A 27,791-nucleotide genomic window follows, 5' to 3' on the forward strand; every position below is an offset into this window, starting at 1 on the left:
CTTTCTTTCAGTTTCTTTAATCCCCTGTTTTCATGTTCTTGATCTTATTCTATCATGGTGTCCTGCTTCTTGTTCTCAACCTTTTTCATTGCTTAAGAACTTTTGTTTTTGTAGAGTTTACACATACCAAGCTGCTTATCAAATGATTACATAGTACACATGACGCCGCCCTTTAAATTGTTTTGATGTAAAGATAGAGTGGGAAAATTTTATGTTCATTTAAAAATGTATTTAGCATTCACACAATGACAGTATAGAACTATATGCAGATCATCTTCAAAGCATGTTGTTTACTTGCAGATTTCTGCTGATCCGAGGTATATTTTCTAAAGAATCTGCGAATAATGTAATACCTGGTTTAGTCTTAATATTCAAAATATTTCAAGAAATAAAGACTATACAAATGTAGAAAACAACCAAAAATACAAACAATCATGCTTAAGTCAATGTACTGCTGAAAGTCACTCAGAACCAACAGTTTAAAGATGCGTAAGCCTGTTTGTTACTTCAGTGGGATGCACAGCCTAAACTGAGAGCCATGCAGGTTGCGCTGGAGGATGTTTCTGGGTGAGTGCCTCAACAATACATTCTTTATGAAGATCTGCCTGCTTGTCTGCTAGGATTTACCTTTTTTTTATGCATTCTCTTTACTTTTGCCTCTCAAAAGGATGATTATAGTCGTGTTATTGAATACTCAGGAAGAATATTGTTACCTCAGAATGATAAATAAGAATGTATGTTATTACCTTAGGGTGTTTGTAGGGAGCTTTATGGAGCGAGATGAAAACGGAGCCATGGCTTTTATTAAGAGCAAAACTCTGATACACTTCAGGGAAATGATGAACTTACAAGGCCTTTGATACTTACAGTGCAAAACACACACACACACACAAACACACACACACACACACCAACCACACTGCTTCGTAGCTCTGGGAAATTAAACTTGAGGTTTTTGTACCAAGGCCTGATATGTTGAATGTAATTCAGATATTTTTTTTAAAAGGACAATACATGCCATAATGTACATCAATGATGTTTTTAGATATATGAAACATATTTTCTTCATGTATAGATGTAATTCTCTTATAGGTTTTGATGGAGAAATGAATGACGTGTTGAGTGTTAGTGTAGTTAGTGGGGAAACAGTTTTGTGGACAAACTGTCAAAACAAAGCACTCCTGATAAACAACTTTTGACATATCAAGATGTACACATACTACAGTATATGCTCTATGCTAAGTATGTTTATTAAATGTCTTAATGTGTCCAATTTCCATTTCCCATATCAGTATTCTAAAACCGTTTGGCACAGTGTCACCAGTCAATCAACTTGACTTAGCTCTAACATGAATTGACATCATGAAGAAGGAAGAAGTTAAATATTAGTAAGTATGTGCACTGTCAGAAAATATGTACAGTTACAACGTTAAACAATTTTTTAACAGAGTTGTGGCTTTGTTGCTCCACTATGCCATCCTTTCATAAGTTGTGCCATACTGTTTTAGTTGTTTTATTTTGTTGCAAAATGAAGCCCTTTGGGGGGCCTGTAACAAAACCGAACTCTTGCCTAAAAGCATGCCCAGAGTGGATCCCCTTTAATAGTAAAACTTTAGGCTGAAATGCAGCTTCAGATTTAGTCTGAAATTCAATGTGATAAAAAGTATTTTAATGCCTCTTTTGGAAATATAAGCACATTCATAAAATTAAATGTACTCAGAATGTGGTTTTGTGTGGAAATGATACCGTCATCACACAAAAGGATTTTGCGTCAAAATATGCTGAAGGAAAGATACAGATTAATAACAAAGTGCTGCGCAAATAATATGTGTATTCTTACTCAGATTTTAAAAAGTATTTAAGCGCTTAGCTACAAAAATTGAATGCTCTTTTAATGCCACAGAAAAAGAATGTGCTCTACATTAACCTACACACTGCAACGAACAACAGTATTTGCTGTCTCTTGGTATTACTCTGATTCATTGAAGTAAGTGAAGTTGAATTTGTCCAACAGATGGAAAATTGCATTTCAGTGTTTTCTTTGTAATTCAGTTGTACTTTTGTTGTATCTTGTACAGTCTGTCTCTGTAACCATTTCTACCTCATTTTGAAGACATTGTACATGGAAATATTTATTTCATGTCATTTCTCATGCCAGTTTAAAGAGCAATGTTTCTAATTCTTGACCTGTTATAGTCTACCTCACTAAAGGCTGTTGTGTCATGGAAATGAAGATGAATGAAGTGTCCCCACCAAACCTGACTTTGTCTTTTTGTCTATGAAATTCAAAATTGTTTAAAGTTTGAGTGTCCTCATCATTCAGTAAAATATACTATAAAAAGAAAACATTTGTTCCACCGTTAATGTTTTTCTCTCACAAATATACTGACCAGGTCCAGGTTTTTATTTCTTATTTCCATTTACTCTGGTCCATTCAACCAGTGATAATCCAGACGTGTAATTTTTGACAGGTAATTTCAGATCTTGATAAATATTTATTTTACTGGTAGTATTTAGTATTCAGTATTACTAAATTTACTACTATTTAGTATTATTTAGTATTAGTATTTATAACAATTTTCTAATAATTTCCTAAGATGTTTTCTTGAAAGAACCATGTCATTTGGCACATTATATTCAGATGGTACACTTCCAATTGATTAACTTAGAGCCTTTTTTTGTTAATAGACAGCAATTCAGCTGAACATGCAAAAGTGTGAAATTTCTTTAAAGGCAAGCATACAATTCAACATATAAGAAGAGTAAAGTTTCCTATAATAAATTAATGGTTATATATTTTTACTTTTGGTTCTGAGCAGCTCTGCCAAGGAAAGCTGCCTGAAACTGCTTTTAAATTTCACTACCAGTCTCAGAGTATTATGCCTTTTACCCGTAGCTTATACCATATTACAGAGTCCTTTCCAGTTAACATTCTAGAAATTATAAAAAAATAATGGAGCACTAAGCGTTACGGCCATTTTTTATTTCTCTAAGGAGTAAACTGTTAAATTGATAGTTTTATCCCAAGAAGTGAAACTGGTAAATAACCACATTGCCAAGACTGCGATAAAAAGCTCAAGAGACCATAGAATAAAAGGACAGGAAGAGTGGAGAAGATCCTGACCCTCTTCCACTGGACACCACCCCCTATCCACAGCTTAATTGTCTGGAGGGCGGAGGGCATGCACTGGCGTGTGACAGATGTCAGAAAACTTTTGTCCTTTCATCCACAATGAATCTAACCCTGCTGCAACATCAAAGTGTTTCACAGCAAAACCATCTTTGCCCGGGAACATTTTTACATTAAACTTATCTTTACCTATAATGGTCATCACCATCAACCCCCTAAAGTCCCTGCATCTTTAACAAACCTTAAACCATATTCCTGGCACTGGCAGCAGGCGTTAAACCAGCCTCATTAAAACCTTTAACTAAGCTTCTATTGCCATCTATTAAAGGTGGGGTCAGTCATTCTGGAGGAAGATAGTTGATTGCTCGGAGTGTGCTCCCAGGTTGTCAAATACCCAAGTATTTAATTACCTGGGAATGAGACTCAACAATCAAATATTTCTCTCCAGAATGTCTGACCCAACAGTTAACCTCAGCTTCTCAGACCCAGGTACAGTTCTGAGCAACCTACTCAGTTAATTTAATCTATTTCATATGTGTTTAGACTAGAGTAAAACTCAAACTGTGACATCGAAGTATATATATAAGTATAGGAAGTAGCAAACTATCATAAAGGTGTTAAGTAAGTGTTAAGTGTTAATTGCAAGGTTAATCATTTATTTGACCTGTAAAATGCACATATGGACCCTTTGCCAAAATGCAATGTCTCTTCCTGTCTAACAATCATAACAATTTCTCCTCCAGCTCACACAATCAATGGCAGCTGCAGCAGCCAGATAACAAGTATAACAGTGACACCTACAGGCTCTTATTAAGAAGTACTGCACTGCATAAGATAACCATGAAAACAATAGTATTAACTGGGTGGAAGTAAATATTAACACATAAAAAGGTGCTGGTGAAAACATGTTAAGCAAATAAAACATGAATGTAAGGAGACTTACAGCTTGCATACTTCAAACCCAGTATGTGTTACCTTTCAGTTTCACAGTGTTGTCTTTTGCACCTCTGTTGTATTTTCTAGATAGTCACAGATTGAACTGTAGGTGTACAAAAATGTGTAAGGATAAAAAGGCAGAATTAGTATATAGTAAATCACTGTGCACCATAAGGTCACACTGATGTTTCAGGATCTTACCCAGCGGTGATACTGTACTGGTGCTGGCTGGTCTGCTGGTCTTTAGGCTGAGAGGGAAACTTCAATGTGTCCTGCACTGGGGTGGATGTAAAATGCAGTAATATTTATTTCCATAAGTTGTATAGACAAACTTACTGTAAAGGTTCACACTGTGGGAGAAAGACAGTGGATTGAAGAACTGTTTATGGTATAAAAATACTCAAGTTAAAGTCTTCCATTCAAAATATTAAAGTAAGTAAGTACGAACCCTAAGTAAAAGTAATTGTTATGGGAACAGAATGGCCCCTAACATTGTTTTATTTCTTTATTTAACATTATTAGGTTATTATCACGCATTAACATGAATACATAGGCAGCGTTGTTATCATTGTAGTCGAGGGGTGCTAATCTAACTGATCATATATGCTGTATAAAATCTGAAAATGTAAAGATACTACTTGTAAGTATAGATAATAATGTAGCAGACTTTAATGTACCTTGTGGAAATATTCAAAATATTCAAAACACTTAAGTAAAGTACAAGCACTCGAGAGTCCATTCACTAACGTTCAACCTCTGGGGAAAGCAATCAATACGAAGAAAGGGAAGGATGACCTCATGTACCTTTATATAAAGCTGGCCATGCTTTTAAGAACCACATTCACAGCAGCACATTTGATGGTTGGTTTTAGTTGCAAACGTAAACATCCCTTCTGCTGTTCTTGTCACATTTGCCTAAGCTAAAATGTTCCTTGTGACTGCCCTTATCTGACCAATACTTCCCCTCATTACTCCCAGCATCATAATTCACTAACTAAGCTGCTAACACTTGCAGCTGTTAGCAGACTCGCTGTAAAGAGGAGATCTCTGGATATCCGACTTGACTCCATCGAAATGAAGCCTAATTGTATTATTAAATTATTCTTAATGACTGTAATTGAAATCCGAACAGGAAGGTAGCAGGCAGGATAGATTGGACTGGTTTTAACAATGGAGGGTTTAGAGCCCTCAAATTTGTCTCACAGTCTAACCAATAAAGAAGGTTGAACCTGTGCGGTTTACTTTGTGCCATTAATATATTTTTCAGGTCATTTTTAATTTTCAAATAAACTAATTTAAAACATAATGCATTTATTACAATGCATTTAGTGTATACAGACATATATACAGGATATATAACTTACTGTGAGCAGAAAGTGTTGTAGTAGGTTAAGCTACAAAAACCTGCTTTGAACCTCCCTCATTGAACTTTTAAAGTGTGTAGTATTAAGAATTGAATTTTAAGTAAAGCTAAATTAACTCTGGGTTTCTTCAAGAAGGCTTTACTTGTCCAGGATTGTCAAGCCTTTTGTCTCTGTCCATGTTGAGGCGTATTCATTCAGTCACTGCAAAAGACTGTGATATTGTGCTGCTGTTCTGCCTGCTGGCTTGCTGAAATATCTCAAACCAGAGACTAACTAACCTTATGTCTACAAAATTGAACTACTTCTACTTTAACCCATGGAAGTGACACAGTTGTCTCGAGTTATTCCCTTCAAGTCCCACTAGAGGGTGGTAGATAGCCGTAAGAAGTCATTCGAGGCACTTCACTTCATGCCTGTAGGAGGGGTTACAGTAATAAACACAGTAGTTAAAGGCTCTGATCTCTGCAGACACTTTCAGGGGCAGGGATGAAAAACACAAATCCCCAAACCAAAAGGGGCAGTGGCGGCATGTGAGGACCAAACCAGGGATAAAAAGAGCACAAAACGCATAAATCTGTCACATCCTTGCATTTTGGCTAAATGGCATTTCTGAATTTCTTGAAGAAAAAATTATGCAGCAAAAGTGCCTTCGCCTTTAGGATGCCTCAACAGTGCGGTATGCGGTATTATTGCCATGTTGTTGTTTCTTATTACTTCGTAAGGGTAATAGCGAGATAATGCCTGCATCTTTGAGCCTAAAAGAAGTGTCCAGTTAACAGGGTCACACGTAAATTAAAACAGTGGCGAGCCGCGGGACGCAAACGCCACAGCTGTGCGGTACAATGAGTGGAGCAGGCGGAGTTTTCCATTACGAGACTGCTGCTGTTTGCAGTCAGCCTTTATTATAGGCTGAGGCTGTACGCGACTTTCTCCTGCGTTGCATTGTAATCCTGGGCTGTGTCCTCTCTGGGACGCCTTTCCTGTCTTAAGAAAAAAAAAATATATATTGAACATGACATGATGATGTTACGGTTGTAGCAGTGGCTCTCCATCCCTTGTGGTTGACTTATCCTATAGTGGATAACATATGATAAAGTGCCCTCTAGGGTGCCCTTCCAGTGGAGAAAATGGTAAATGGGCTGTACTTACACGGCACCTTTCAAGTCCTCTGACCACTCAAAGTGCTTTACACTACATGCCATATTCACCCTTTCATACACTGATGGTAGAGGCCATCACAAACAGAAACTAATTTATTCACACACATATGACACAGCCTCGGGAGCACTTTGGGGCTCAGTATCTTGCTCAAGGGCATGCAGCTGGAGGAGCAAAGGATTGAACCTACAACCTCCTGATTAGTGTGCGACCCAGTCTGCCTCCTGAGCCTCAGGACGTGCCTTATAGGGTGCCCTTTTTATTTGTTCACCCGTTCTCCTTAGACAGCCTGAGTCCGCCACTGGTCCGTGCAGATATATTCGATCTATGCACCCTCTGTCTGTCCACTCATCTTCTGCATGGTGGAACAGACTTGACACAGACAGGAAATCCATATGAACAATGTGACACAGATAACGTGCAATTTGCAGATTACATGTTATTAATTCCTTAAAGACACACAGTCTCCCTCTCTCTGTATCCCTTCACACACTCACACACTTTCTTGCCTGTTTTCCTCTCTCCTTCACACAAACTTGCTCCCACCCCCAACAGCCCGACAGATCACACCAACGTCCTACTTAATCCACGTCCCACCTCTGCAACCAAATCCTGCTATTCAGACAGATGCGAGGAGGAAAGAAACCTTAAGGAGGGAGGAACAAGACAAAGCATGTGTATTGCAGCATATAGATATTTTGATGGTGTGTATAGAAAGCCACACATTTAGAAACATGGGGAATGGAAACAACAATTCCTTCAAATACAGTCAAGTAAATGATCTAAAATAAACAGTGAATGTTTCATGATCACCTAAAATGTATCTTTAACAGCACTGGTCATAATCAGTTGCATTTATTAATATTTTAGTACAGAAGAAGTGATGCGTGCCAAACATGCAGCACTGCAGGTAGAAGGTGAAGGATAAATCCATAGCAACAGACTAGCTTTTTACTGTCTGTGCCTCTGTTCATTGTTCTCATTTACTTTTCATCTTCTTGCTGTAGCTTGCTCTCCCTCTGCTTGCTTGCTGTGGGTAAGGTGGTGCTATACTGTGCACTGTACAGTCTGAGCCTATTGGGAACATGCTGCTGACTCAGCCCAGGCCACTGCATTCATCTATCTGCACTGCAGTGCTGTCTCTGCTTACCCACTCCCTCCCTTCTCCTTCCCTTATTCAGTGCGCCACCTTACACACACACACACACACACACACAGAGGAGGGGGAAGGAAGAAAACACACACATGCATGCACACACACACACACACACACACACACACACACAGAGAGGAGGGGGAAGGAAGGAAGGAAAGAAACACTCACATGCATGCACACACACACGAACACACCTGATTTTACAGTCCTTTCAGTGCTGTTGCACCATGACACACCCAACCGTATCGACTCAAACAATAATCTAACTGAAGTATTATTACAAAATGAAACAAGACAGATGTAATTTAGGTATTTCTGAAGTATGTTGTGTTTCCAAACCTACACGGACTCTAGTTTTCTGTCTCTGTTCCTTATTGTCCTGTGTGGCTTTCAGACATTTTCTCTGCCATGTTTTCAACTTACATAAGCAATTTTAGTGATATTAGCAAAAAAAGCACAAACAAAATCAACCTTCTGTAGAGCTTAAAAAGCTTAACCATTTATATTCTCACAATTATCACAGTAAATGAGGTAAACAGCAACATCATTTGCCAGACAGGGTGGAACATATTCTGTATGATAAAGTGACAGACATTAATGTTATATCCAAAAACGACACCAGCCAGAGGTGTAACTGGAAGGCTGCTTTATTGTTTGGAAATAGATTCGTGCTCAAATGAAGATATTCTTTCACTGATTCTCATTTAATTGTCCCATGTGGTTGTGCAACACACGTCCTCTCTCTGACTGTATTAGTGGCAAGAGATAATGACAGTCAAAAGTTTTTTTTTTTTTTTTCAGTTAGCCTATTTTCAGGAAAGAAAAGAAATTTATCTCAGTCATGCTACAAAAGAATGGCCTCATATACCGATTGGTAAACCAACATTTGGAAATGAACAGAAGTGTAAAACAGAAGGCAAGCTGTTCTCTTACTAGCCCAAGAGCCAGTAAACAGAACACACAGAGAGAGCACTTGTACTACATGACTCTACAAGATGTTAGTCCAGACAGTCTAATCTAGGTGGTGAGTTTTCAGTTTACAAGTTAAATTTGAACTCAATACATCATTTCTATCGTGCTCCGTTTTGATTCACTCCCGTGGGTTTTGATATCCTCATTGCTGATTTTATTGACAGACTAAATAGGAAGCTAAAAAGGCACGTGCCGTTAAGAGATATTGCACCATAAACAAACACACAGACAGTTAAGACAACTAACCCTTAAATCATTAGATATATCATATTGAAAGTGACAGCAAAATTAAAGATAAACTCCAAACTGCAGCAGTGTGTTAAGGGGAAATATGGAAGAGGGTTAGAGCTGAAACGAGCAAAAATTTTGTCACACAAAGTGAGCTGTGGTTCATACTGGGGGTGGGGGGGGCACGCTGGTTAACCAGCGGTTGCCTGCAAAAGGCTATGAGTGTGTGCATGTAAGTGTGCGTGTGTCTGTCTGCATCTTTATATCTTCGTGTGTACAATATAAGAAACTAGGGGCAAGACATCTTCACACATGTACAAAAGGGTATGCTGGTAGTGCAATCCTCTCACCAATGCAGGCTCCACAATTCTCAGCAAGCAGCCAGTACAACACCATGCATTGTACGCTGGTACCCAGTATGCAGAAGTCCTGGGCAGGCCAGAGTTTTGGTTATTCTCTGAACATACCACACAAATAAAGACGCATGATCAGTTACACTCTGTGGTTCTGGTATTATCACCTCAATGCAAGGAGTGGACAGGAGAGTATATATACTATATATATATATATATGGTAGAATATATATATAATATATATGTTATATAGCTCTGTATATGTATGTATTGATTTATACAGTTTTAAATACAATTTCTGCTTTTTAATATAGATTCTTTTAGCTTACTCCCCTCTTTTTTGTGAAAAGTGACTCAAAAAAATCTACTCCATCTAACAAATGTGTCACAGCCTAACAAGTGTGACAAGGGGTGTCAGCTGGAAGCCATTCTATTTACGGTTATTAATATTAAGTGTTAGATTAATAGCTGTAGTTTTTTAGGTAATCCTGTATTTACAAAAAACTACACATGCCGTTAAAATAAAATAATATATTACATTATTTATAGTTTCTTAAAAAGTCCATTCTTAGCTTTTGCAGTTTGTGCCGTGTAGAACATAGCCTGAACTGTATTTATTTTTTATTTTTTTCCTGAATGGATGTTTGTGTGTCTCATTTTTTAAGTTTCTTTCTGTAATACGCATCTGTGTATCCATGGTGATCTTGGAGAAAATGGACGGCAGTAGCTTTTATGCTTATCATTCAGAGTTTTATTTGGTTCAAGTTAACACCCACACTGATTTTGGAGATCTCATGCAGCAACTGGACCATAGAACTTGAGAACGGATGAGGGAGTTATTCATAAACAGGAAGTGACATCACTGCACAACAGGGAGTGCAAAAGCCGTGGTGTGGTGCTTAGGCTCACAGTACCATAAGAATGCATCCAGTGCTCTGTTGGTTATTTGGTATTTGTTATGCAGTAGAGCAATATGAAGAAAAATGGCAAATAAGAGGCTCAGAGCACTTGTTTGTTGTTAAATACTGAAATCTGGGGCCTATCCACTGAGCATGCCACTTCTGCTTCGGAAATAATTAAGTGTGCTGCTCAAACCAACATATCCCAATTCATTCTCATGACATCTCCTCACAGTGTTTCCTGTATCTGTGATTGCTATTGGGGTGACATTATTATTATTTGTTTATCGAAATTAATTGAGACCAGACTACAGTCCATAATGACTTAACCACAAATGTAATCTGCTATCAATATAAATGCCGCCATTACAAGCGAGCAAAATGTTGCTGTTTCACTGAGATGCTTCTAGCCCTATAATTCTAAGCGTCATATAAGCAGGAAGCGTCAAACTGGCCCCTGACCGGGCGGCTGCCAAAATGAGGCAGAAATCATTGTCCATCATAACATGGCATAAAACACAAAAGAGTAAAACATGATTTCATAAATACTCCCATCACATTCACTTGCATTTTGTTGCAGAGCTCATAATAGTACATCTATAATATCTCCTGAGAAAAAGGGATGAATTTTTCAAGCATTGCATACATTTCTAGGGTCTCTCTGTCTAATAATGACAGCGAAAAAACTGAATGGGCAGGGCATACTTCACCCAATCCCACTCCATGGACAAAGGGCAACAAGGGATAACAAGGCAGATCTCTTTGGCTTCTCCACACAATGTTCTCATTACCCAATCATAATTTTCTGTTTCTCGATAAAATAGGATACCACTAACATCCGACAAATACGTTCCAGCACAAGACCATTTCCCTCAACATCATCTTAGCTGTGGCTTATAAAAGTGTGAAAAATAAGACTCATTACCCACCAAAAACATGAAAATTACATAAGGGAATCAAAGAAAAAAAACAAAAAAAAAACACATGTAGATAAGCAACATGGCGTCAAATGATGTAAACAATAATCAAAACTCTTCTCAGCCCTTTCAGAAAGATCCATAGAGAAACATCAGAAATAGAAAGGAGTTTGCCATACCTGTGAAATCCCCACAAACCACTTAGAACCGACAGTAGGACTCCCAAAATGCCCGCTCACACAAAACTAAAGGCAGATGGTATGAAACATTACATAGGTGCATACAAATTATAAATATAAGCTTTTTAGTGTCAAAGTGGAAAACATTTCAGTCCAAATTAACAAACATTTCAGTCCCATGATATGCACAGACATCCGTTTCCACATCCTACACACTCAAAATCTCCAGAGCAGCAAATCATTGTTTGGATTTCACCTACTGATCCACTATAGTGGCATTATTTACCAACATATTCCATTCTTCTGTCTATAGAGGCAACAATTTAAACATCATTTGAAATGTGTTGAGTAATGAGATACAAATTCGGATCCATTTTAGATTATCAACCTCCATATCACTTATCTTTGTTAAACAAATTACTCTGAACTCTGAGCTTTCAAATTTCGACAATGTCTCGATCTTACAGTCGAGCCACTGTTGTGGTCTGAGTATTAGTGTCTTGTGGACTATGATAATTCATGCAAGATTTCTGATCAAAACATGCCATCATGCAAGTCATTTCTATGCATTGAACAAGCACAATTATTTATGTATTTGTTTGGAAATCTTTCTGAGTAAATGTAAGCCCTTGGCCCGAATTGACCCCATAATAAACAGACCCTTAACCAATTGGTGTGAAAGCCCATGTAAAAAAAGCGTTTTGATGTGGGTATAACAAAGATAAAATGAGTAGAAGAGTTAAGTGACATGGGCAAAATGTTGAATATTGTTCTTTTTTTGTCTGTTTGCATTTTTGCTGCTCAAATGAACAATTTCTAGCTTTTAATAAAACAGAAAAGTATTTCCAACGCTCTCAGTCCTTTGTGTCTTTCACTCACCAGTCATCCTTCTGTTTGCTCTTATAGAGTGAGTGTGTCATTTTGCTCCTCTAAACAATTCAGTACTAAATGACAGAACCACTCATTGGCTGCTTTTAGAGGACAATTCTTCAGCATCAAGCAGCATCCTTGTTTTTCCTTCACAACATTGTCTTCCATAGGAATCCATTACTTGCATCCAGGCGCTGAATTCCTTTAGTGTTTTTTCATTCTACCTCTTGGCGTAGAGTTACTTGTCTTATCAGTAGACCAGTGGTAAGTGAGCAGTCTGCCGTTCAGCAGACACAGACAATTCCTTGTCTGTTTTTCATTCCCTTTTGTTAAGATCAGTAGTTAGATACAACAATGTCACACAGTATGCTGATTATGTTTGGTTTGACTGAAGTTCAAGAGTCTTCAAGCTGTAACAGACCAAGTTGCTTCCCTCTGCATCAATATAAGAATGAAGTCTGTAAACAAAATTATTGAATATTATTTTTTCTGACTTGCAAATGAAATAATCTGTACATCTGTGTGGGTGAGTTTCCTCTCGCTTTGCTTGAAGTTACATTATTATATTTTTTATTGTTATTACTGTGATTATTATTCCAACGCTCTAACATTTAGATTCCCTGATGTCTTTTTGGTTTCTTCCTTTCTCTTTCCTCCCTCCCTTGCCCTCATTGTTGTCATCCTGTTTCTCCTTGTCAGGTTTGGTTACACTGTCATAAGAGGGCAGGGAGGCAGTTGAGGGAGTGCCCTCCTTCTTTTCTTGTTCCTGATTGTTCCCGCCATTCTCTACTTTGTTATTGGCTGGTTTGCGCTTACAGACAAAACCGCGCCTAGCCAGGTAGGAACGGTAGGCCCTTTGAATGATTCTGGCTGACACATCCTCCTGTTTGCGCCTCAGAGTGGTAGTGATTGGCTCGTAAGAGACCTTGGAGGGATTGGCTGCCACAAAACGCTCCTCCATTTGTTGCCTCAACATGTCCAACTCGCCACTGTCACCCAACACACGCTTAGTGAAGGCAAACAGGATGTCCAGGCAGTGGATGCGGTCACCACTCACCATAGGCATGTCCATGGCGATCAGTTCAATGGTGTTGGGCTTGGGGACTCGGAGTGGGTGTTCAAGTGCATCAGCAAAGTCAGAAAGCTTGCTATAGGTGATGAACTGGGAGGCATCCGGGTCAAACTTCTCCCAAATCTCATAAAAGGTCTCAAAGTCGTCCTCACTGAGTGGGTCGGCACTCTCCTCTGTGGCCACACTGAAGTTCTCCAGGATGATGGCGATGTACATGTTGACCACAATAAGGAAAGAAATGATAATGTACATAACAAAGAAGAAGATACCCACAGAGGGGTTGCCACAGTCTCCTGTGGCGGGGGTGCCAGCATTCTCCAGTTTGGGGTCACAGTCTGGAGGGTAGTTAAGAATTGGCAGCAGCAGGCCGTCCCAGCCAGCTGACGTGGTGATCATAAACAGGATGATCATGCTATTGCCAAAGGTCTCAAAGTTGTACATGTCATCGATTCCAGCCCCGTGTTTCACATAGCCAAAGTTGGACATGCCAAAGATGGAGAAAATGAACATAACCAGGAAAAGTAGTAGACCGATGTTGAACAAAGCAGGAAGGGACATCATTAGGGCAAACAGTAGAGTTCTGATTCCTTTGGCCCCCTTGATGAGACGCAGGATCCTGCCAATACGGGCCAGACGAATCACCCTGAAGAGTGTTGGTGACACGAAGTATTTCTCAATCAGGTCAGCCAGAAACATTCCTGAAGTCAAAAGAGACACAACATACATTTGGTTAAAATATAGGGGATTTATTTACCACTGACTGCTTTGCTTGATAGACGTTGCACTTTTATGGCTACAAGTAAGAACAGCACATTCACAGTTTTTTGCAAATTGAGAAAGAGATCAGGAGAACCAGAGGACATACTGTTAGTTTTCATAAGGAATATTTTTTCTGTAGAAAATAGTTGCAATGAAAACTGTTCACAGTGAAGTCTGTTGATTGTCCAGAGTAATGGAGGATATTGTTTCTCTACAAACACGTTGCTGTTCATGGAGTTATCACATGTCAAAAATATAACTGAAAACACCCATAAAAAAATACTGTAATTAATAATTTGTGTGTAAAAAAAAATTGCTTTTCCATTAAAAATAAGAAAAGCTTCTTTTTTTTCCATTACCTCCAATCAGTTGATTAAAAAAACTTAATTTACTTTACACTTCTATTTATCTTTCACTAGCTCATTTAATCTTTTGTCTTTTTAGTTTTTTGGTCTTAGCACATGGTTAATAACTTTTTGATAACCTTTTACTGCCTTTTATCTCTTTTGGAGATCCATAGATATTACGTTTTTTAAGCAAAATAAACTGCATTGCTTCATACCAAAAAGTAGCAAAATATCATTTTATTTCTGGATAAAAGACACTTAAAAACCATCTCTGTGTGATGTGCAGTTCAAGCTCATTTATATGGTCAATATCTGATCTATTTCCAATTAAGCTGCTTCACACTTCTTGTCTCATGCACGAATAACCCTTTTGAATACTTGCCCACAATTGAAAGGATGACCACAACCACATCAAAGATGTTCCAGCCATTGGTGAAGTAGTAGTGACGCAGTGCAAAGAGTTTCAATAAAAACTCGCCAGTGAAGACCACAATGAAGAAGAAGTTGACCCAGTAAAGCACATCCTCTGTTTCCTTCGACTGATCATCTGTCTCCACCATCATAGTGACCATGTTGAGGCAGATGAGGATCATGATGGAGATGTCAAATACCTGCTGCGTCACAAAGTCAAACACCATGCCCTGGATGTTGTTCTGAGGAGAAAGGGAGGAAATTGGATGAAGGATGTACAGTAATTTCCTGAATCTTTAGAAATGTACAATACAAACCTGCCTGGTGGTGAAGAAGAAGAATGCAAAACAACATTTACCTGAGGCCTGGGTATTGGTTTTTGTGGCTTCTTTGACCCTAGTTTCTTCATGGCATTGTAGTATTTCTTCTGCTCTTCTGTCATGAAGATGTCCTGACCTCCAAAGTGCAGGGACAAAAACAATTTGGTTACAATCTGCAAGGATTTAGGCTTCTCATCCCAGTACTAATCCAAATATAGTTTAACAAAAGGGTTAATTTGACTGTTTTGATAAGGGCAATAAAAAATGCTTATTATATTTGTTTACAATGTTCAGATTCTAAGTATATTGGCTTTTTTGACCTTTAGTCAGACTAGTCTCACATCTGAACAATAAATGTGAAGCTATCACAAACGACGAGTTAGCTTAGCACAAAGACTGGGAACAAATAGCCTGGCTCTGTCTAAAAGTTACAAAATCCTTTATGATGAAATGAGAGTAGTATTGATGTTCTCTGTTCTGACATCTAGAAAGCGGATAAGCGTTTTTCCCAAAATGTTAAACTATTCCAATAAATCATCTACACAGCAGCTTGATCTGAGAAGGTGAAAGTGAGGAAAAATAATCCTTATCTTTTTCTTTTGTTGGTTGAAGTTATCAATGATGACACCAATGAAGAGGTTCAAGGTGAAGAACGAGCCAAAGATGATGAAGATGACAAAGTAGATGTACATGTATAAGTTGTCCTCGTAGATAGGCTGGTCCTCCACCTGTAAAGAGGTAATGGTCAAAATACGTACAAAAGTGCACTACTGCACATTGATGTGGAAGTCAGGGTTTAAAACTGCAAAAAGCATACCTTTCTAGAATCTATTGCAGCGTACATAATGTCCATCCAACCTTTGAATGTTGCCTGTTAAGTGGGTAGACATATTGCATTAGAAAACTGTTCACTTGACACCAGAGGAGAGAAACAAACGAGAAATGACGGTAGGTTTCTCACCACTTGCAGAAGGGCCAGGTATCCTGCCCCCACATTGTCAAAATTGATCTTGACGTTTTTCCATCTGACTTCGGTGTAGTTTGAATTAATGAGTGCGAAACACTCCGTTTTGTTGTTGACGACATCAGGGAGAAAGTACTCTTCGGCTGTCTCGTTGAAACAGTAATAATACTTTCCAGCAAACAGGTTGACACCCATGATGCTGAAGATGAGCCAGAAGATGAGACACACCAGCAGCACATTCATGATGGAGGGAATTGCACCCACCAAGGCATTCACCACAACCTGAAGAGAGAACAGCAAGGAAACAGATCCACTGTAACTTTGCAGTCACACACCAGCTGCATGGAGATGTTCACACATAAGAACATCAACACACACACATACATAGAAATGCACATTCTTTCCCTCCATTAGGGGCTCAAAGTGGGTTGTAACAATACTGTCCAGCTCATGGTTTGGCACAACATCATGAGTTATCATGAGTTCCAGGTTTGATGCAAAGTTGGAGTGACAACAAAATGTGACTGTCCAATTGTGACTCAAACTATTGTTTCATTCCTCTCAATAAGTCTTTCTTAAAATATTGTTTTTCTTGTCAGTTTAGGTGAAAAATGTGAATAATGGAAATATAAGGTTGAATAAGATCTACACAAAATGTGTAGTTAACGACCTTCACCTTATATGTCTGCAGTAGTTGAAGGACGCTCTTTACTACAAACTTCAACATTTTTACGCAGCAGTCGAGACAGTTGACAGTTCATAGTTTGTGAATGACACTTGTTGTGCCCTTCTGCTGACTAATTATATTGCAATCCACTTTTAGCTCCACATCCATATTATGCCATTTTTGTATCAGATTGTATTGTGCTACAATATAATCTTATACCCCTTTATAATGCAGTTATTCTTGACCTACACATCCAAATATTATACCTAGGATTGTGCGGATGTATGAATCATACACAATCGTATTTATGTTCCACCATGTCAACAACTAACTGTAGCAGGCAATGAGTTTTTGTGTATGCATGCTGAGTAAAATCTGCAAGCTCATGTGAATAATTAACTTGATGGCCATTGAATTTTCATTTAATGTAAAGGAAAAACATATTCCATATAAACAATGACTGTTTATAACTGCTACAAGGTTACAGATATTGCCAAATCAGTATATGAGTGTGACTTATATGAACTATTCTGCACTGCAGCAGTGTGGGCATGTTGGAGGAGATAGAGCTGGCTTAAGGAGGACGTCATATGAATGTGCATTTCCAAACACAGAGGAGTCATGGTGACAGAAAGCCAAATAAACCAAAACTATATAGGCAAACATCAAATGTCAAAACTCTCTTTTCATTTTAGTGTTCTACCTAATAATATAGACAAAGCATCCATATGATCAGCTAATACAATTACTGCAAAATGGTGATCATGTAAATCATGGTGATGACATTCACTGAGGAGTGGTGAGCAAGGATGGCGAGGGAGGGGGGGTATGCAACCAGAAGTTTATTGATCTTCCAGTGTGACAATGCCAAAGCCAAACTGTGATAATATCAGATAACAGGACACTTGAGGCAGAGGGACAGCCAGAAGATGCTGAGCTTAGACACTGACAAGAATTATTTTTCTGCCCAGCAACAACCAGAGGCTGATCCAACCCATCACACATTGAATTAATGATCAAAAGAACCCAATTATAGTTGTAGAAAGAAAATATGTCTTTCTTGGGCTGAGTACAGAGCCCCCCAGGGGTCACATGGTGTCAAAATGATTGACGTGTAATTAATCAAGTGCGTGTATACTGTAAAACTGTAAAATAAATGTTAACTATGTGCACACATTTTTATATCAATTTGTTTGTTTTCTATCATATGACAACTGGGGGGCTCTGTAGCTCAGAAACACTTTAACAGGTATCGGTTTGCTCTCTCTGATTGCATAACTTCAGTCTGCATTAACCCTGTCCTGTGATTCAGTTCAAACATGTTTCGTGTGATGTTTCATACCAACCTCTAGTTGTTCTCTCAGCTGGTACTGGATACTTCAGAGCTGAGTAACTATTAGAACGTGTTGCATCACTCAGGTCAAAATCCCTGTTATGGACTAGTGTTTTATAAGGCATAGGACAGATTTTGAAGGAGTTTTGTTAATATTTCTAATGGATAAATCATTGCAAATTGCCTTAACATAGCACTAAATTTATAATATATGAAATGAAATATGATAAATCAAATCAGATGTATTATGACCATCTGAGATGATCTGCATCCATGCAAAAAGCTTCTCATTGATAAAAGCGTTTACCTAATTCCCGTTAGAGACATTTTGAAAATCTTCTAATATTGCCATCTCTAGCATGCGTTGATGCTTTTATTTTATCGGCATGCAGAAGGACCAGCTGCCTGGTGTCTTAGGTCTTACCCTCATCCCTTCAAAACGTGACAGGGCCCTGAGGGGTCTCAAGGCCCTCAGTGTCCTGAGTGATTTAATCGGGCCTAGATCGGAGAAGCCCAACGCATTAGCTATAAGGCTGACTATAGACACCTACACAGATAGGGACAGAAGGAGAGGGAAAGACAGAGGCAAAGAAAGAGAGGACCCACATAGTTAGAGGGGATATAGAGAGAAAGGTGGGCCCTGTATATATACTGTAAGGATGGCTGAATGGTTATATACAGATATATATAAGTACATATATTGTTTCTATATATGTAAGTATATGTATCTATATAACATAAGGTTAAACAGGGGTTATTGCAATAGACACAGGTCAATAAAATGTACATGACCCAAGTTTTCTTTTTTCTTTTTTATGTGTTTGTTTGCTTATGTTTGGTTTAGTTTGGCAAGCCAGTCTAGCGTGATAACCAGCTTTACAGCACAGTGAGCACACCTGGAAAGAAACTTGTGGTTGACACAGTGAGAGGGAGAGAAGATAAAGAGTCAAACAAAGGGAAAAAATTAGAGGAGAGATGTATTCACAAACACTAAATCAATGTGACACAATCATATACACACAGTACACAGTACAAAACAGTACAGTTTCCACACCAGAGAGCATCTCACTTAAGAGGGGAGAGAAAACGCAGAAGGTTGAGGACAACTTTCAGGGTTAGAAGAGAGAGGATAACCTGTGAAAGTAGGAGTCCCAACACAGCACACAAACCTTACCCTGGACCCTCAAACACCGACCCCCTCAGTCCCTCTTGACAGCTGCACAATGTCCCTCTTAACTTAAAGAGAGACACAGTTATAGGCACCTGCTGTGAGAGAGAGGACAGGTCAATATTAGGGTAACGATTTGTATGTTAAGTCTGCATAACACATGGGCCAGTTACTGAGATAACTGAGATTTCTGCATATTTGAAGGTTTCTATTGGAGGACCAATAAGGGGTTTGACAACCACTGAATGGATCCAACCTCATAACCTGGAGAACTTGACTCTTCTGTCCTTTATCTCAAGCTATATCCATAAACAAGGATTCTCAAAATAAATGGGGGAAATACACAGTGGTGGAAGAATTACTCAGATCTTTTACTTTAGTAAAAGAAAATAAGCATTAACATAAAAATACTCAAAGTACGAAAAGTAAAAGTACTTATAATGCAGAATGGCCTATTTCATAAATTAAATGATATTAATGGACTATAATTATTGCCACTTTAATATGTATAATGTATAATGTATGTATGAGTTAATTTAAACTATTTTATATACTGCCGGGTAGCTTATTCTATAATAATATCATAATTTATTAGTTGATTGTTGTTGAATATTAGTCGATTGAATTCCTTTATTATTGACTTTTGCTTAAATTGTCTATTGTCATCTGATTTTAACTGTAATAATGTATGATTGATCCTTTCTATTTGTTCATCATATGAACTATGAAATAAAATGAAAAGGAAATAAAACCAACTCCATAGAGCTACGTATTGTATGGATTAATCAAGTGTGTCCCAGTGAACTCTGATAAGCTTCCACAAGCTTGTGATCTTAACAGGCTCTTGGGCACAGTGGTAGTCACTGGAAACACCTGACTATTCCCAAACACAGGTGGGTTTTAGGAGCCACAGACAAGTTCAGCAAAACCAACAACAATACAACATACATTAGTGCATCCGTATCAGATAATAAGGATAATACTGAATCATGGACACCCCACAGTCAAGGACGATGGAAAATTGGTGGTCAATTTACCAGCCAACACTTAGCACAACATAAAACATAATCAAATATATTTACGACAATTACACAAGAAAAAAATGTTATTTAGTTAGTTAATAATAATCTGTAAAATTAAATTAAATTAATAATTAATCTGAGTTCTCAGATTAATTTCAATATTCTAAGAAAAAGTCAGAGGCTGCCTTTTTTCTTATTATCTGATATCCCCTTGACTTGCAATTATCTTATGCTATTTATGTCCCACCCTTAACTTCTGTTTCAACAGGAAATACATCACACTAAGGGTACAGCCAGACAGAACATGGCGAAGCTGGCAGACGCCACTTACACTTCTGTCTATCAGTTGCTTGTGTAAAGATCAATCACGCTGTCAATCCAAATGCAGGTCAGTGCCTGTTACTATAGTTATTCAGTTTAGTTTCACAAATGACACAAATCAGTAAAGAAGCTGTGTCTGAAATGAGTTTTATGTCAGCAACAAAATAACGTGCCGTATTTAATCCCCTTAATCCGCCATATTGCCGGCCTATCCCTCACTGCCTGTTATCTCATCATGCTTCAAACATGCAATATCACACACATGTGAGACAGCAGCTTTGCCTATGCTTCCCATGTTTGGTCTGGCTGTATTTTAAGGCCTTTACGCATACCATGTAATGTATATTTTCATTTTTCAAATACAGACACAGGAAGAAATTCAAGTGAGAAACTCATTACACACTAATGGCAGAAAAGGACAAACCATAAGGGCGCAGTAGTACTTGTCAGGTGGGAAAACACTGAATGACTCAGCAGTCCAGAGCGAGACAGGAGGTCTGAGACATACCAGGGCTTATAGATATTTACTGTTTTAGGGCATTTGTTGAGCTGCTCTCATGGGGCCCAAAATGTCAGGTGGCACCCTGGAAATGGTAGGCTATGACACTGACAGAGCGCTGAAAAAATATCCCTCTTATCAATTTAATGGTAATATCACATTATATAGTCAATTTTACTGTCTTTCTGTGAAAACAGCAACATTTAAAGTTGCAGCATTTTGAGGACGGTGTGGTCCACAAACCACTGCAGCAAAGCCTGAATATCACATAGGAAATAAATAAAATAGGTATCTTATGCTACAACCCATTAATACTTTGTTAAATCAAATTTACTGATATCATAACCTAATATTGACTCAAACGGTACTCAAAACAGTACAAACTAGCAGAGGAGTTTATAGAATAGGCCATGGTTTTGACATCATAGCCAATTTGGTCAACTTCTGTAGTATGAGAATACACACAAAGAAACACCATCCATATTTCCCCAATAGACCATTTGCCCTGGAGAGTCAGGTTGATACTGTAAGCATTATCCAAAATGTAGAGACCATTTTTGTGATACTGCTGAAACCTGAGTATCAAATGGATATCTATTGGAGCCAATAGATTACTTCTTCTAAGAGGTTTAGAAGGCTAAACTGTATGGAGTGGCAAGCAGAATTTATTGGTCATCTCTGACATGATCTGTTGGCATGGAAAGAGTTATCAACCTTTCAAGTGTTAAAACATGAAACTTTAACTCTATGTTGTCTGTTTCACAATAAAAAGAGGCTTTTTTGGAAATTATCTGATTAAATATTTGTAATTTCAGTGCTACAGAAATGTTGTCCTGATAAATGGTGACCAATGGGGTGAAACCATGTCTTCCTTTGATGTTGCAATGTTGGAAACAAAAGATTTGTATAAATTATATTATTGCACTATTAGTTGAATATACAACTTAATGGTATGCACATGTACTTACATCCACAATGAAGAAGTCTAACCAACACCAGGCATTAGTGAAGTACTTGACAAAGCCATAGGCCACCCATTTCAGCAACATCTCCAGGATGAAGATATAGGTGAAAACCCGATCAGCATACTCCAGAATGATCTTGACAGTCTTCCTCTGCTCAATGTACACATCCTCAAAGGCCTGAAGAGCAGCAGAGAATTATCACATAGACAATGATCTCTTTCAGCATTTACCAATGATACAAACATTGATGTTTCAAATGAGTAAATTGTGAGGTAAGCCACATCTTTGTTTAATGTCTAAAGACTACAAAACTGATTAAAAAATGACATGAAATCTGAGTTGTTTACAGAGTAAAGGAAAACTACAAACAGGAAAGTCAAACTAGACTAATCATCCCCTCAGCTCCTCCATCCTTCATCGCCTGTATCCATTTTTCAGCACATAAGTGTTTTGATTTGGCCACAGGCCTTCCCCCTCCAGAAAGCTGCAAACCTAAGCTGGATTTTGCCGCCTGAAAGGTTGGTGCATTACAGCACTTTGCTGTCCATTAGCAACAATCATATCAAGAGCAGTTGCAGAAGAAAAGCAAGACATTATTTTGCATGTGCACATCCTTATGAGATTCACTTTCTCAAAACAAATGCCACATTCTTGTTTTCTATGTTCACGTTATTTCCTACATTTACATCATAATGTTGTAAAGCACTAAGTAATTTTGTTTGGCTAATAATAAATACTAGTAGTGGCTTTAGTATGATGTTTTTATAGTATGTTTGTATGAAAAAGTGAGCTCTTACCAGGGCTCCACTGCTGAGCAGGATCATGAAAATGATGAGGGTTTCAAACCAGTTGTGTTCTACAATCAGGTAGCAGGTCTTTCTCAGGAACCACCAGTGCTTCCCCCAGCCATGAGTGATGGGAACATCACAGCACTTGTATTTGGCCACACACTCTGTGTGACAAATAAAAACACAACTGCTGATATACATGGCGGAGACGGATGCATAACAATAACATGATGAAAAATATATCACAGTAACATATAATATGCTATAATATAATATGTACAATATTAATAATAAAAAAGTCACACCGCTTACCATCTGTCCAGCAGGCGTCTGGGTCAAGGTACTCCTCAACTACCTCCACCACTGCCACCTCCTCCACATCAGGCTTGATGTCTATTGTGCTGCCCTCAGACGAACTGGTGTCATCCAGCTAGGACAAACAGAGGACCAAACAGATCAGTTCAGCTTCTGACTTTCTCTCTGAACATTACAGGCTCAGCAGTAAGATGCTGAAAGCATATGGACACGGCACAGTGCCAGTACAGCCATTACATTAATGTCCCTTTGGGTTTATATGCATGACATGATATATTGCAAGAGGTATACATGTTGTGGCCATGTAGTGTAGCTTGATCTCCCTCTGCCACTGCCTATTCTGCTGGGTTATTAATAAATTCGCAAGGAAGTAATTAAACTTGAGCAGTGATTGATTGCCACTGGTAATGATGGCCATTGTTATAAATGCATAAATACAGATTCTTCAGTGATAGAGGATTAAGTTATTTGTGATGAAAGAGTTAAACAAATGCTTGTACAAGCACAGTCAAACAAAAGAGTCAGTTTAATACACCAAAAGGAAATGATATCATTTGATATCTGATATCAAATTTATACTAAGTATATTTTTGGATGCCCATTTTATTAAGGTATTAGAATGAGAATTGCTCTGAATATGAATTTCCAAGTTGTACGGCATAGGAAAGATGATATATACCTCCCCTTTTTAATCATTAAAACCATGCCTTAGTGAGGTTCACCTGTACCACTAAATCATGTCACATCTTCACAATAGGTCAAGGTGAGGAAAGACAAACTGCTGAAACACCAGCATAACAGCAGCATTATTGCAATAAAGTATACGTGCACTTGCACACATGCAGACACAGACACTCAGTCAATTCAATTCACTAGAGAATGATACTGCACTTTATAATCTTAAGTCGTCAGCAAAGGACCGCATTCGCACTCTCTTCTACTCCCTCTCTTTTATCTTTCTCTCTACCAAACAGCCAGATGGATTCCTGCTTTTCTGATTGGCTGTTAGCAGCTCTGTCTGTGTCTGCTCCCTGCAGTGTACCCTGAGGCTGGCTGTGGTGCAGGAAGGATTGTTGTGTGGTTGGTTGAGGGAGCCCAGTGGAATATGAACCTGGTGCAGGTACAGTAGTGACGCTGCTGCATTATCTCCTTTCCTCCCAATACAAACCAGGTCAAGGTGACCCATGCATCAGACAAGCTTTGTGTCTGGCTTATCCTTCTCCCACATTCACACTATACAGCAGACGGTATGTTTCTCTGTCTGTCATCTCGTCAGGACTGCCTTTGTCTGTCTGTCTGCAGGGTCAGCACTCAGACTCAGTGTTGCAGCACTCATGTCTAAATGGATGTTCTGAAATGTCAGGTAAACTAAATGTCTTCAGTGTGGCAGCTCAGACCAGTTCGGCTCAGTGGATCAAAAGAAGCCACATGGGTACAAACAAGCACACACGATTAAATATGTGAAGTTACATTTCTGAACTTGTAAATTAGTTATCAAACACAAGGAATATCACAGCTATGGTATATATCTGAATTGGCCCAGATCTCCAATAAACAGCGTCCAAAGTAAAACCACCACATAATCTCCCTCCATCAAGCAATAATTTAACCAAATTATCATGAGACTGTAAAGCAAGAACATCACCGCTGCCATCTCTCTACAAACATCTCTCTTCCATTCTCACACTCTTGTGAATCCTTGCTACTCACATCTTTACTGTTCTCCACATCCGATTCACTGCTGAAGTCTTCCGTGTTAAGGTTTTCAAAGTCCGATTCGCCAACAGCGATAGGAACACAGACCGTAAGGTTGGGGTTGTGGATGAAGGACATGTAGTCCTCATCAATCATATACTTTCCCACACTGCTCCCAATGCCACTGGTGGTGCCATTGCCATTTTTAGCATACTCCAGTTCACGGTTGATGTCCACTGTGTGATTTGCAATGCAGTTGAGATCCTTCTTGTACATTTCATCCAGAGGCTTCTGTTCATCCTCTATAGGCTGCTTGTTGAAAAGCAAAAAAAAAAAATAGAACAAACAAGAATGCCATCATGGAGCTGTCTGACTTAAACACACATTCATATAACAGCAGTTATAGCTCAAGTTATTCAACAACCAAGAACTGGTCATGCATATAGATTCTTAATTATATGGTACCTTCTTGAGCACTGTGGCTACAAAGACCCGCATGTTAACCTTGAACCAGGCAATCCCTGTCTTAATGCGGGCGACTGCCAGCTGGAGGTTGTTGGGCTCTCCATCGTCATCTGTGGCAGCAAGGTTGTCTGCGCTGAATGAACTCAGCAGCAAGGCCAGAAACAGGTTCAGCACCTCAAAAATAAAAACACCACAAAAGCTGAACTCATGCACTCAAAGTAAATGGATGGTTCACTACTGAGAAAACGACAATGGGCCACTATCATTGAGTAGCATCTACACTATATAATCTTTCCTTACCACCAGGTTTCCGATGACCATGACCATCATGAAGACGGTGAGGCACATGGTCTGTCCTGCCACCTCCATACAGTCCCACATGGTCTCAATCCACTCCCCACACAACACTCTGAACACAATCAGGAAGGAGTGGAAGAAGTCATTCATGTGCCAGCGAGGCAGTTCACAGTCTTGGGCGATCTTACACACACAGTCCTTGTAGCTCTTGCCAAACAGCTGCATGCCCACCACGGCAAAGATGAAGACGATGATGGCCAGCACAAGGGTTAGATTACCCAGAGCCCCCACTGAGTTACCGATGATCTTGATCAGCATGTTGAGGGTGGGCCACGATTTGGCTAGTTTGAACACTCTTAACTACGAGAGAAACAGGAAACAGAATTATTCCACTGTTCATTTATATTATGAAAATGCGCTAAAATTGGATGGATTTGAATATGTTTTAATTTCATTTTAGTGGTTGTGAAGGGAAGTACTGACTAGTAAGATATGTATGCCATTTGGTCTGGCACAGGCACAAAATATACAGTACACATTAAAAGTGTTATCCAATAATACATTCATAAGATACACATATAATACTGGTTAACTGGTTATATAGGCTCTTATAAGGTTTATACTCAGCTTTAAAGACTTAATTTGATGAAAATAAAGAGAAATAAAGATAAATATTTTATAATCAATCTTTTCAGATCTTTTTTTCTGACAGCCTGTACACGAGGGCCAGAAGAAGTAAATCCAGTGTTTCTTCCACTTACCAATCTGAATGATCTGAGCACTGACAGACCTTCCACATCCGCCAGTCCCAGCTCAACTAAACTCAGAGTCACAATGAAGCCATCAAAGCAGTTCCAGCCTTCCTGGAAGTAGTAGTAGGGATCCATGGCAATCAGCTTGGCAAACATCTCCCCGGCAAAGATGCCTGTAAAAACCTGTAGACCCACATCAGTCACTGTATGAATTTACAATTTTCCAACAAAATCAAATGTAATTAAAGATCCCATGAAATTGTGTATGTATATGTAACGTATGTCATGGTGAAACAGGCATGATAAGGGAGGATGTAGACAGTTATCAATGAATTAAATGTAAACCAATGAAATTTCAGTGGGAATTGTAAATGTTTTAACCAAAACACAACAATTGTAATTTTCAGGTGATTATACACAAATAAAAACAACTTTAAATCTGTCAAATTACTGTAAAAAACAAAACAAACACTAACAATAATGCCATAATGGCATTACAAACATAAAAAACTTTCTAAAAGTCTTAAGGGAAAATCGCGTGCAGAATGAAAAACACTTGACTTGCTTACATTGCATTTTATTTAATGTAGTGCTGATTAAAAATGAATTGGGATTTGCTTCGAGTGAGAACTCGAAGAAGGGCAAGGTCATAGAGCGGTGGCAGCGTGTTCCAGCAGAACTTGTATGGAGTTGTAGTAGTCTGAGCCTTTTCCCATATTCGTCGTCCACCTAACAGCTAATCATGTGCCCAATCAGTGCTGCAGAGAACAGCCAATGATTCATACTGCACCATCCATCACGCTGATTCCTCTGACTTCAGTTCCTGTTTCACTCCTGACAGCATGCCAATCCCTATGACCTAATTTCCTGTCTTAGTAGTGACACTGCGCCAAAACCTCTGCCCTCAGACAGCTGTGCTACAGTGATATCTGACAGCAAGGGCAGAGCACAGACAAATCAAAATGTCTGTACACTTGGTTAATATGTACTCGGCCAAACCAGTACTGGACAGATCGGTGGCAAGGCTTATTATTATGAATCCTATTTTGTGTGTGTGTGAGACAGAAAGAGAGAGAGAGAGAGAGAGAGAGAGAGAGAGAGTGTGTGAAGGACATCTGGTTGTAGCTTGAAGCTTCACAGAGCAAATCAACCACACACACTCCTGATGTTCTCTCTGTTTCATCCTGTTTCCTCTTCTGCCTTGCATCTTTTCTCCATCTCTCTCCCTTCATCTCATATCTCTTCTTTGTATTTTTACCCCCTACAACAATATCTAGTGTTGAATAATTGCTTTCAATCACCATCAGCATTGACATGAGCTGCAATGGACTTTTATTTTACCAAGGTCAAATGCAGTGGAGCCGTCAAATTAACAGGTCACTACTCCTTGTTTATTTTACATCTATTTGATTAGGGACCGAGCACTGACCAGTGCAAGGACCCTATTGTTCCTGTAGGAATTATTAGGG

The 27,791-nt window shown here is 38.7% G+C and overlaps 1 protein-coding gene across 1 annotated transcript in view; it reads right to left on the reverse strand.

Annotated features, from left to right (window-relative positions):
- Positions 1–8,355: 8,355 nt before the first annotated feature.
- The window catches only part of scn8ab (sodium channel, voltage gated, type VIII, alpha subunit b), a 48,896-nt gene continuing 29,460 nt past the window's right edge, over positions 8,356–27,791 (reverse strand). Inside the window, exons 15-28 of the mRNA XM_035661150.1 lie at positions 26,332–26,505; positions 25,574–25,930; positions 25,274–25,447; positions 24,824–25,117; positions 23,111–23,228; positions 22,808–22,962; positions 22,014–22,187; positions 18,460–18,582; positions 16,033–16,317; positions 15,889–15,942; positions 15,662–15,799; positions 15,110–15,214; positions 14,723–14,993; positions 8,356–13,932 (exon numbers count right to left, since the gene is read on the reverse strand). Of these exons, the coding sequence (XP_035517043.1) occupies positions 12,767–13,932; positions 14,723–14,993; positions 15,110–15,214; positions 15,662–15,799; positions 15,889–15,942; positions 16,033–16,317; positions 18,460–18,582; positions 22,014–22,187; positions 22,808–22,962; positions 23,111–23,228; positions 24,824–25,117; positions 25,274–25,447; positions 25,574–25,930; positions 26,332–26,505 (3,588 nt within the window). The 3' untranslated portion in view covers positions 8,356–12,766. The remainder of the gene's footprint in view (positions 13,933–14,722; positions 14,994–15,109; positions 15,215–15,661; positions 15,800–15,888; positions 15,943–16,032; positions 16,318–18,459; positions 18,583–22,013; positions 22,188–22,807; positions 22,963–23,110; positions 23,229–24,823; positions 25,118–25,273; positions 25,448–25,573; positions 25,931–26,331; positions 26,506–27,791) is intronic.

Source organism: Morone saxatilis, unplaced genomic scaffold (genome assembly GCF_004916995.1).
Source record: "Morone saxatilis isolate NCDOM2014 unplaced genomic scaffold, NCSU_SB_2.0 Contig18, whole genome shotgun sequence".
NCBI lineage: Eukaryota > Metazoa > Chordata > Actinopteri > Moronidae > Morone > Morone saxatilis.